Source organism: Oncorhynchus mykiss, chromosome 5 (genome assembly GCF_057628025.1).
Source record: "Oncorhynchus mykiss isolate SJ-2025 chromosome 5, ASM5762802v1, whole genome shotgun sequence".
Classification (NCBI taxonomy): domain Eukaryota; kingdom Metazoa; phylum Chordata; class Actinopteri; order Salmoniformes; family Salmonidae; genus Oncorhynchus; species Oncorhynchus mykiss.
In genome coordinates this window covers 2,620,611-2,633,207 of record NC_143026.1, presented here as the reverse complement: position 1 = coordinate 2,633,207, position 12,597 = coordinate 2,620,611, and the positions used below count along the sequence as shown (strand labels likewise).

At 41.7% G+C, this 12,597-nt stretch overlaps 1 protein-coding gene across 6 annotated transcripts in view; it reads left to right on the top strand.

Moving 5' to 3' along the window:
• kiaa1958 (KIAA1958 ortholog) overlaps positions 1 to 12,597 on the top strand; it is a 56,357-nt gene that overhangs the window by 37,390 nt on the left and 6,370 nt on the right. For 2 of the 6 annotated variants that reach the window (XR_016495817.1, XR_016495818.1), the window contains 3 exons: positions 4,957 to 5,046; positions 5,176 to 5,886; positions 8,067 to 11,284. Coding sequence is in view for 4 of the 6 variants with exons in the window: in XM_090233576.1 (XP_090089702.1) it covers positions 11,084 to 11,284 (201 nt within the window). In the remaining 2 variants the exon portion in view is untranslated. The remainder of the gene's footprint in view (positions 1 to 4,956; positions 5,047 to 5,175; positions 5,887 to 8,066; positions 11,285 to 12,597) is intronic. The other 4 variants (XM_090233577.1, XM_021601482.3, XM_090233576.1 and 1 more) reach the window with 2 other exon arrangements.

The window sequence follows — 12,597 nt, the reverse complement described above, 5'->3', positions numbered from 1 at the left end:
TCCTCTGTGTGGTGGGGCCCTGCTCCTCTGTGTGGTGGGGCCCTGCTCCTCTGTGTGGTGGGGCCCTGCTCCTCAAGTAAATCAGAGCTGAAAAAAAACCATTTCATGCTATTCTGTTAAAACAACTAAAGCCTATGTGCACGTTAATCAAACTTTAAAATCTTAATTGGCGCACTCCTTTTTGTGAGGCGCAGCCAGGAAGTACTTCTGTGCGATGGCGAGTGGTGGGGTCATACTTTGCTCTTGCACCCGTTATCGTAGACAGGCCATCACATTACCCCAGGGGTGGGAGATGTACCGTGCTACAGACACAACACCTTTTATTAGTCAGGGCGTCTGGCACTGAAGGAGGTAGTGTCACGGTGCGTTCGTAACCAAGGAAGAGGGAATTTACCACATACGACTGGGGAGAAATCCACTTTCCTCCAAGTGGTTATTACTATTGGGGAAACGATCATCCTGAGCACACACTTCTCCCACATGGTGACCTCACCTACTGAGGAAATGGCTTCTACAACAGCATTTAAATGCAACAAAACATTATATATGAATAAAAAGCTATTTATTGTGTTTTTAAAAAAACTATAATTTGTTTACAATAATGATAGCTGTACTTTTAGTTTATGGTTGACACCGCTTGTTGGTCATTAGCCAGTTGGCATTTCTCAACGAGTTCAAATCACATGAAATGCTTCCAACTGGTATTTTATGACTTCAGAGTGGAAACTTGAGGCCCGACGTAATAATCCGGTCACAACAGACAAAGTAAGGAACATTTTGAATTTAATTTACCGGACAGCCGAACCCGTGACCCCCAAAACCACAATAAGTACCGAACTTTGGTTTTTGGAAAACATTACACATTCACATATCACATATGGGGCGGCAAGGTAGCCTAGGTTTGGTAACGGAAAAAGTGGTCTGATACTCCTTCCATTTCAATATTATCGCTTGCACAGTGCTCCTTGGGATGTTTAAAGCTTGGGAAATCTTTTTTGTATCCAAATCCGGCTTTAAACTTCTTCATAACAGTATCTCGGACCTGCCTGGTGTGTTCCTTGTTCTTCATGATGCTCTCTGCGCTTTTAACGGACCTCTGAGACTATCACAGTGCAGGTGCATTTATACGGCGACTTGATTACACACAGGTGGATTGTATTTATCATCATTAGTCATTTAGGCCAACATTGGATCATTCAGAGATCCTCACTGAACTTCTGGAGAGAGTTTGCTGCACTGAAAGTAAAGGGGCTGAATAATTTTGCACGCACAATTTTTCAGTTTTTGATTTGTTAAAAAAGTTTGAAATATGCAATAAATGTCGTTCCACTTCATGATTGTGTCCCACTTGTTGTTGATTCTTCACAAAAAAATACAGTTTTATATCTTTATGTTTGAAGCCTGAAATGTGGCAAAAGGTCGCAAAGTTCAAGGGGGCCGAATACTTTCGCAAGGCACTGTATTTGACAAATCAAATTGGATCTGATTTGAAACTATTATGACTGGAATGATGAGACTCTCAAAATGGATACATTTTTTTATTTTCCTCATCAATCTACATACAATACACCATAATAGGTTTTTAGACACTTTTGCTAATTTATATATATTTAAAAAAGTGAGGTGTCTCGTTCAGAACCCTTCACTTTTCCCACATTGTTACGTTAGACCTATTCTGAAATTTATTAAATTGTTTCCCCCCCCCCTCATCAATCTGCACACTATACCCTATAATGACAAAGCAAAATATATTTTTTTCGTTTCATTTTTGCTAATTTATTAAAAATAAACTTAAACATTACTTTTACGTAAGAATTCAGACCCTTTCTTTACTCAGTACTTTGTTGAAGCACCTTTGGCAGCGATTACAACCTCAAGTCTTCTTGGGTATGACGCAGCAAGATTGGCACACCTATATTTGGGGAGTTTCTCCCATTCTTCTCAGCAGATCCTCTCAAGCTCTGTCAGGTTGAATGGAGAGTGTCGCTGCACAGCTATTTTCAGGTCTCTCCAGAGATGTTAGATCGGGTTCAAGTCCGGGCTCTGGCTGGGCCACTCAAGCACATTGAGACTTGTCCTTAAGCCACTCCTGCGTTATCTTGTCTGTGTGCTTAGGGTCACTGTCCTGTTGGAAGGTGAACCTTCGCCTCAGCCTGAGGTCCTGAGTGTTCTGGAGCAGGTTTTCATCAAGGATCTCTCTGTACTTTGCTCCTTCATCTTTCCCTCGATCCTGACTAGTCTCCCAGTCCCTGCCGCTGAAAAACATCCCCACAGCATGATGCTACGACCACCATGCTTCACAATAGGGATGGTGCCAGGTTTCTTCCAGACATGATGCTGCCACCACCATGCTTCACCGTAGGGATGGTGCCAGGTTTCTTCCAGACGTGACACTTGACATTCAGGCCAATAAGTTCAATCTTGGTTTCATCAGACCAGAGAATCTTGTTTCTCATGGTCAGTCTTTTGGTGCCTTTTGGCAAACTCCAAGCGGGCTGTTATGTGCCTTTTACTAAAAAGGATTTAAAAAATAATAATAATAATTAAATCCTCAATCTACACACAACACCCCATAATGACAAAGCGACAACAGGTTTTTAAACATTTTTGCACATTTATATAACATTTTTAAATGAACAGAAATACCTTATTGACATACAGTTGAAGTCGGACGTTTACATACACTTAGGTTGGTGTCATTAAAACTTGTTTTTCAACCACTCCACAAATTTCTTGTTTACAAACTATAGTTTTGGCAAGTCAGTTAGGACATCTACTTTTTGCATGACACAAGTCATTTTTCCAACAATTGTTTACAGACAGATTATTTCACTTATAATTCCCTGTATCACAATTCCAGTGGGTCAGAAGTTTACATACACTAAGTTGACTGTGCCTTTAAACAGCTTGGAAAATTCCAGAAAATGATGTCATGGTTTTAGAAGCTTCTGATATGCTAATTGACATCATGTGAGTCAATTGGAGGTGTACCTGTGGATGTATTTCAAGGTCTACCTTCAAACTCAGTGCCTCTTTGCTTGACATCATGGTAAAATCAAAATAAATCAGCCAAGACCTACAATAAATTGTAGACCTCCACAAGTCTGGTTCATCCTTGGGAGCAATTTCCAAACACCTGTCAAAAAATGATTCAGCTTTCCCTGACTGTACAGTGCCTTTTCAATGTTAGGGTTGACTTTCCCTGACTGTACAGTGCCTTTTCAATGTTAGGGTTGATTGCGGGCCTCAAATGTTAAACTTTTATCACATAGTCGGGAGGTTGCGGATGAGTAAGAAGAAACGGCTGACCTGCGCACCACTAATCTCAATATAAGGTGAGTTATTAAACCTTTTCGTTGTTGAGTGATCACATATATAATTATAGCCATTTTGTGTAATGTAGCTCTGTGAAATCGGATTTCATTGTATTGAGATTGCCTGTATGCTGTAACTAAGGAGAGCACTGTATGTATCCGTCCTAAATCCCACCCCATTCCCTAAGTATTGCACTGCTTTTGCCCAGTGCCCATAGGGAATAGGGTCCAATTTAGGGAATTAAGGTGCCAACAGTAGACTGTTTTTCTTCATGTGAAACAGTGAATGAGCACGTGTTCAATCCCATTTTATAGGTCCACCAGACTGTTCCAAGAAGATGGAGTGAGCTGTTTTTTACTTTGAGAGAAATGGTTAGTTATTTGTATGTACATTTCCAATTAAATGTGCTTTTAAATGTCATGACCAATCAAAATCATGTTTTTCATTTTTAATTGGATGATATTTGGATGAAACCAGATCAGAAGTATGAATAAATTATAAATGTTGTTTCTACATCGCTAAAGTTTGATTATAAAGTTACTCCCCCAAACACTTGGATTCAGGAGGCGGGATTATTAAGATGATCGGGTGACATCACTTTTAATAGACCAATGGTAACATGATTATTATTTCACCTAATTTAAATAAGTAGGGGCTTGTAACCAACATCAGAGATGGTGTGTTTGCAGAGGGGCGTGTCCCATATAGCTCTAAAGCTACTCTACTGGTGCCAAAATCTGACTGTAGGGTGGCAGCTAATATCATTTAAAGTTTTTACTCATTCGTTTACCCTTTCATCCGGCTAGCTAGGTCTTTAGCCAGCATAGAACAGGGGGGGGGGGGGGTTGTTCAAAACTCAGGTCAACACGTCCGTCAGGGCTGCTGTGAACCGCGTCACGAGACTTAACAAAGAGATGCAGATCCAGTGATGTTTCACCAAATTAGGTTGAGATGATTTTACTGCAACGTTGTGTTTTCAAAGAGCTGTCAGTCAAGGCCACCTCGTGAATATAAGCTCCCCGCAAACTCAACCGGTCTTTTTTTTTTTTTTTTTTTACTTCCTGGTAGGAAGTACTTTTTCCTCTAAATTTAGTCTTGTTTGACATGGGAATCAGAATGACTGTTGAGGACCTATGACTAGGCATTGTTCAGTGAATACTGTGTAAAATAAACTGTAATAAAAAAAAAAATGTATAGCCAAACTGTGTTGTCATTATGTCTCATAGGGATTATAGTTTAAAGATGCACTATGTAGAAATCGCTCCGCCATTTCCTGGTTGCAAAATTTCAAAAGTTTGCCCAATTTCAGTTTGTGACAGAACGAGAAAGGCCAGTGTAGAGAATCATTGTACCATCTAAACCACTGTGAAATTGATCTTTTCCATAACTCAAAATATTGTATTTTCAGCTGTTTGAAGCTGGTGGACAAAACTGAAAGTAAAAAAAAACAAAAAAACGCAAAAACTTAAAAACAGGAAGCATAGAAATAGCACATACAGAACAGATCTGCCGTTTCTTAGACTCGGCGACAGATCTATAACTCTAATTTCTATGAGTTTGTTCGGCTCATCCAAAAAGTGACATATTGCCACTTTTAATGGAAAATATTTATATAAACCTGTCTGATTCCTCCTTTTTTAGACGTAATCTGGCCCACCTCTTCAAGCCACTGCCTGACCAGCGAACCGGCAGAGGAGAGGCGGCGCGTTGAAGAGTTTGTTGCTAGAATAGGTGCGACCATTCTGGAACTACGCTAGTTTTCAAATGACACTATTGATGAAGGTTTTCTCCTAGGCACATTTTGTAGAAATTGCTCTGTGTTTTGTTTTAGTGTGTAAATATCTCTGTTGTTCTCTACAGATCTGGGTCAGCTACAGAGTCTACAGACAGTCATCCACCAGGTTCTGTCTTTCCGTGACAAGAAAATGGAGAGAGGGGAGGATTGGAAAACGGAGAGAGGGGAAGAGAGGAAAATGGAGAGAGAACAGGATTGGAAAACGGAGAGAGGGGAAGAGAGGAGAACGGAGAGAGGACAGGATTGGAAAACGGAGAGAGGGGAAGAGAGGAGAACAGGGAGAGGGGAAGAGAGGACAACGGAGAGAGGGCAGGATTGGAGAATGGAGAGAGGGGAGGATTGGAAAACAGAGAGAGAGGAAGAGAGGAGAACGGAGCGAAGGCAGTACCATGAGGATAGAGCTCCCAGTCATTATCCCCAGCCCCACATTTATCAACCCAACACCCATCAGCAACAGACCCAGTTCCAGTCCCATCTTGAGACCCATCAGCCACAGCTTCAACCCCAGCCGGAGCCGACGCGCTGGCGAGGCCGTCACAGGGAGCAGCTGCAGGGCCAGCAGGAGCTCTACCCCGGCTCGGGAGTTCTGCTGTCCTCCCTGCAGCTAGCTGCCATGTTTCAGGAGGCCAGAGGGAACTGCATGAGACTCTTTCATCTCCTATTCGAGCATTTCTTCACCGAGGAAGACCTCATAGGGGCGGTGGCCTTCGGCAGGAGGGGGAAAGTACCTGACGGCAAGAAGATTCTTGACCGCAGAACGGTGGACGCAATCATAGGTGAGGAGGAGTAGAAGATTGTTAATGCACTTTTTCGGGCCCTGGTCTAAAGTAGTGCACTATATAGAGGGAATAGGGCCCTGGTCTAAAGTAGTGCACTATATAGAGGGAATAGGGCCCTGGTCTAAAGTAGTGCACTATATAGAGGGAATAGGGCTCTGGTCTAAAGTAGTGCACTACATAGGGAATAGGGACCTGGTCTAAAGTAGTGCACTATATAGGGACTAGGGCTCTGGTCTAAAGTAGTGTACTATATAGAGGGAATATGGCCCTGGTCTAAAGTAGTGTACTATATAGAGGGAATAGGGCTCTGGTCTAAAGTAGTGTACTATATAGAGGGAATAGGGCCCTGGTCTAAAGTAGTGTACTATATAGAGGGAATAGGGCCCTGGTCTAAAGTAGTGCACTATATAGAGGGAATAGGGCCCTGGTCTAAAGTAGTGCACTATATAGAGGGAATAGGGCCCTGGTCTAAAGTAGTGCACTATATAGAGGGAATAGGGCCCTGGTCTAAAGTAGTACAATATATAGAGGGAATAGGGCCCTGGTCTAAAGTAGTGCACTATATAGAGGGAATAGGGCCCTGGTCTAAAGTAGTGCACTATATAGAGGGAATAGGGCCCTGGTCTAAAGTAGTGCACTATATAGAGGGAATAGGGCCCTGGTCTAAAGTAGTGCACTATATAGAGGGAATAGGGCCCTGGTCTAAAGTAGTGTACTATATAGAGGGAATAGGGCCCTGGTCTAAAGTAGTGTACTATATAGAGGGAATAGGGCCCTGGTCTAAAGTAGTGCACTATATAGGGACTAGGGCTCTGGTCTAAAGTAGTGCACTATATAGGGAATAGGGCCCTGGTCTAAAGTAGTGCACTATATAGAGGGAATAGGGCCCTGGTCTAAAGTAGTGTACTATATAGAGGGAATAGGGCTCTGGTCTAAAGTAGTGTACTATATAGAGGGAATAGGGCCCTGGTCTAAAGTAGTGCACTATATAGAGGGAATAGGGCCCTGGTCTAAAGTAGTGTACTATATAGAGGGAATAGGGCCCTGGTCTAAAGTAGTGCACTATATAGAGGGAATAGGGCCCTGGTCTAAAGTAGTATACTATATAGAGGGAATAGGGCCCTGGTCTAAAGTAGTGCACTATATAGAGGGAATAGGGCCCTGGTCTAAAGTAGTATACTATATAGAGGGAATAGGGCCCTGGTCTAAAGTAGTGCACTATATAGAGGGAATAGGGCCCTGGTCTAAAGTAGTGCACTATATAGAGGGAATAGGGCCCTGGTCTAAAGTAGTGTACTATATAGAGGGAATAGGGCTCTGGTCTAAAGTAGTGTACTATATAGAGGGAATAGGGCCCTGGTCTAAAGTAGTGCACTATATAGAGGGAATAGGGCCCTGGTCTAAAGTAGTGTACTATATAGAGGGAATAGGGCCCTGGTCTAAAGTAGTGCACTATATAGAGGGAATAGGGCCCTGGTCTAAAGTAGTATACTATATAGAGGGAATAGGGCCCTGGTCTAAAGTGGTGCACTATATAGAGGGAATAGGGCCCTGGTCTAAAGTAGTGCACTATATAGAGGGAATAGGGCTCTGGTCTAAAGTAGTGCACTATATAGAGGGAATAGGGCCCTGGTCTAAACTAGTGTACTATATAGAGGGAATAGGGCTCTGGTCTAAAGTAGTGTACTATATAGAGGGAATAGGGCTCTGGTCTAAAGTAGTATACTATATAGAGGGAATAGGGCCCTGGTCTAAAGTAGTGCACTATATAGAGGGAATAGGGCCCTGGTCTAAAGTAGTGTACTAGTACTATATAGAGGGAATAGGGCCCTGGTCTAAAGTAGTGTACTATATATAGGGAATAGGGCCCTGGTCTAAAGTAGTATACTATATAGAGGGAATAGGAACCTGGTCTAAAGTAGTGCACTATATAGAGGGAATAGGGCCCTGGTCTAAAGTAGTGTACTAGTACTATATAGAGGGAATATGGCCCTGGTCTAAAGTAGTGTACTATATAGAGGGAATAGGGACCTGGTCTAAAGTAGTGCACTATATAGAGGGAATAGGTTGCCATACACGTGATTGTTACTTGTGTTTTCTACTCTGGGCCCATGTATGTATTGACTCATATCAACTGCTCAACGTGTCAGTTAACTCACTGTATCTACACTTCACAGCGTACGTCCTCCACTGCTCTGCCCTGGATGGATGGACGTCGGTGGAGTCGTCCAAACTGAAGAAAGCATGCATCAATAAGTGTAGACTGAGGATGTGTCAGAGGAGAATTGTTACATGTCCTGACGACTTTCCGCAGGTCAGGGTCTGAGGATCCTACCATTGTGGAGGAAAGGAGGTCATCATGTCTGCCTTCTGTTAGACATGAGACCATGTCTTTGTCCCAAACGGAACCCTATTGCCTTCATATGGGCTCTGGTCAAAAGTAGTGCTCTATATAGGGCTCTGGTCAAACGTAGTGCTCTCTCTAGGGAATCTGGTGCCATTTTGAACATGGCCTGTGGGATGACGTGTTTTCTAATCTAGAAGACATGACGCCAGCGGAATGCAGGGTTCTATGTTCTTTACTTCCATTTTTCCTGCATTAAGTTATTGTTGTTAGTAACGATGTTAGACCAATGACTGAAGGAGAAACGTTGTGTGTAATGATGTTAGACCAATGACTGAAGGAGAAACGTTGTGTGTAACGATGTTAGACCAATGACTGAAGGAGAAACGTTGTGTGTAACGATGTTAGACCAATGACTGAAGGAGAAACGTTGTGTGTAACGATGTTAGACCAATGACTGAAGGAGAAACGTTGTGTGTAATGATGTTTGACCAATGACTGAAGGAGAAACGTTGTGTGTAACGATGTTTGACCAATGACTGAAGGAGAAACGTTGACAGTATGTTGCCCTGAAATAAATGGTCAATCCCCTTCGATGGTGTCGATAAATTATTTAATGGATATTTAAATAGACAGGCCTTGATCTCAGCCATAGAAGGGTTTAAACTTCTCTTCATGTTTCTCTACAACTTTTCTTTAATCAATTCTGTATGTCCCAGTTTTATATTAGTGATTCGTGTTGAAGACTAGCTATAGTTGAAGTCGGAAGTTTAAATACACTTAGGTTGGAGTCATTAAAACTCGTTTTTCAACCACTCCACACATTTCTTGTTAACAAACTATAGTTTTGGCAAGTCAGTTAGGACATCTACTTTGCATGACACAAGTCATTTTTCCAACAGTTGTTTACAGACAGATTATTTCACTTATAATTCACTCTATCACAATTCCAGTGGGTCAGACGTTTACATACACTAAGTTGACTGTGCCTTTAAACAGCTTGGAAAATTCCAGAAAATGATGTCATGGCTTTAGAAGCTTCTGATAGGCTAATTGACATCATGTGAGTCAATTGGAGGTGTACCTGTGGATGTATTTCAAGGTCTACCTTCAAACTCAGTGCCTCTTTGCTTGACATCATGGTAAAATCAAAAGAAATCAGCCAAGACCTCAGAAAAATCATTGTAGACCTACACAAGTCTGGTTCATTCTTGGGAGCAATTTCCAAACGCCTGAAGGTACCACGTTCATCTGTACAAACAATAGTACGCAAGTATAAACACCATGGGACCACGCAGCCGTCATACCGCTCAGGAAAGAGATTAGTTCTTTCTCCTAGAGATGAACGTACTTTGGTGCGAAAAGTGCAAATCAATCCCAGAACAACAGCAAAGGACCTTGTGAAGATAATGGAGGAAACAGGTACAAAAGTATCTATATCCACAATGAAACAAGTCCTATATCGACATAACCTGAAAGGCAGCTCAGCAAGGAAGAAGCCACTGCTTCAAAACCGCCATTAAAAAAGACAGACTACGGTTTGCAACTGCAAATGGGGACAAAGAACGTTGAAGAAATGTCCTCTGGTCTGATGAAACATAAATAGAACTGTTTGGCCATAATGACCATCGTCATGTTTGGAGGAAAAAGGGGGATGCTTGCAAGCCGAAGAACACCATCCCAACCGTGAAGCACGGGGGTGGAAGCATCATGTTGTGGGGGTGCTTTGCTGCAGGAGGGACTGGTGCACTTCACAAAATAGATGGCATCATGAGGTAGTAAAATTATGTGAATATATTGAAGCAACATCTCAAGACATCAGTCAGGAAGTTAAAGCTTGGTCACAAATGGGTCTTCCAAATGGACAATGACCCCAAGCATACTTCCAAAGTTGTGGCAAAATGGCTTAAGGCCAACAAAGTCAAGTGGCCATCACAAAGCCCTGACCTCAATCCTATAGAAAATATGTGGGACAAACTGAAAAAGTGTGTGCGAGCAAGGAGGCCTACAAACCTGACTCAGTTACACCAGCTCTGTCAGGAGGAATGGGCCAAAATTCACCCAACTTATTGTGGGAAGCTTGTGGAAGGCTACCCAAAACATTTGACCCAAGTTAAACAATTTAAAGACAATGGTACCAAATAATAATTGAGTGTATGTAAACTTCTGACCCACTGGGAATGTGATGAAAGAAATTAAAGCTGAAATAAATCATTCTCTCTACTATTATTCTGACATTTCACATTCTTAAAATAAAATGGTGATCCTAACTGACCTAAGACAGGGAATTTTTACTAGGATTTAATGTCAGGAATTGTGAAAAACTTGAGTTTAAATGTATTTGGCTAAGGTGTATGTAAACTTCCGACTTCAACTGTATGTACTAAATAGCTAATCGATATTTTAAAACTTTTCCCAACTCCCTTTCATTTATTAAAACACATATAGGACCGATAACTGTATAGAGTTTTAAAGCAAGTGGGAAAAACTCCTCTCATATTGGAAAGTTAACTGCACCTGTTATGAGTAGCAGGTAGGTTCCAGTTTCTCTCGTAATGTTTTCCGTTTCCTTTTTATTTGGCCTTCGTGCATTCTGCATGTGTTCTCTCATATGTTGGAACCAGGGGGGGGTTCTGACTACACTAGTTTGAAAGTGACCCTACTCTGTATGTTCTCTGAACTATGACCCCTTTTCCAACACCCATAGACACCCTCCCAGTGTTAACTTCATTTAGCTTTTGTATGTACTTTAAAATTATTTCTGTAATAAAGTTACTATAATTATTATTATTATTATGTACGTATTGAAAGTGTTATATCCTGTCTCACCCTTCCTGTCTCTGTTGCCAGTGGGACCAGCTCTGTGTGAGATAGAGCGGCTGCGAGCGTTGCTGAGTGTTGAGCGTAGCCGCAGTGAGCAGATGGGGGAGACCATCTCTAGTCTGAAACAGGACAAGGAGCTGCTGCAGCAGGAACTCACTAAGAAGGCTGAACTCATCTGTGACTTCCTGCAAGACCAGCTACGACCAGGTACGCTCTTACTACGCCCAGGTAGGCACCTCTCATTCTTCTCAGGTACCCTATGAGCTCAATGGGATGTTATATAATGGGATATTAATATTGAGGGTTATGTGTTCAACGCTGACAGACAGGGTAGAGGTGATGGAGTGGCCATTTTGATAGAAAATAAACAAGTTGTCTCTTTACTAAAATCAATTTTCCCAAAAAATTGTCACTACTACCTGTCTGTTTGTCTGGATAAAAATGTATCCATAATTGTTATAGGGGTCTACCGTCCTCCCTCGGCTGTGCACTCGAGGAGTTAACTAGTTTGTTGTCTTCTACTAAGTCAGAAGTCATTATCCTGGGTGACCTAAATTGTGATTGTCTGAAGCCTGCATTTCCCAATCTAAAAAGTAATGTGTAATGACCTAAACCTAACCGAGCTGATGACTAAGACTACATGAGCCCAACCCTAAAGAGCCTTTAAAGTCAACTCTGATCTTATTCTGACAAATACACCAGCGAAATATGTTTCTACTGGTGTATTCTCCCAAGACAATTGCCCAGTTTGTGTTTGAGATGTGACAATACAAAACATCTAAGCTTCAGCAAATAGGCTTTTAAAAATGATCTTTATTTTAGTGATCTTGATTGTATTTCAGCTATCCCTGAACCTGATTTAGTTTTCAGCCTTTTTTCAGATGTTTTCAGTACTGTTGTGAATGATCCCTTCAAAAATACTCAGGGTTAAAGGAGGATTGACTGCCTGGTACACTCTGGAATTCATAAAAAAAAAAAAGAAGATTATGCTTGGGTCAAGGCCAGGAACACAGTCTTAGGCCCGGACTGGACTGGCGTTTAAGCAACTGAGGAAACGTTTTTGTAAGACAAATAAAGAAAAGCTGAATCTGATTTATTATGTTCTTATGTTATTATGTTATTATATATTCTCCCTTTTGGATTGTAATGGGAACCCGGCTAAATTCTGGGAAGGTGTCAAATCCCCGTAGGGTTCTATTCCTCCTCTCTACCACAACAAATTTAATTCAGACTCTGGCCTCATCATTGATGCGTTTAATCACCATTTTTATTTCAGCGGGTTATCTCTCTTTGAAAGAACTTCTAAGTCTATTCACAATGATACTGGGCTGGATGCTGGCAGGGGAAACTTACTGAATGATCTGAGAAATGATAGTCAAAGCTTTTCTTTTAATCTATATACAGAAAAATAAAGTCCTGGATGCTTTGCTAGCAATATCCAACGAAAAATAGACACAGGGACCGAACACTCGGACCCTGGTCTGCTTAAGTTTGCCGCGCCCATCATTGTTGGCGCAATAAACCACTTTTTTTAATTTAAC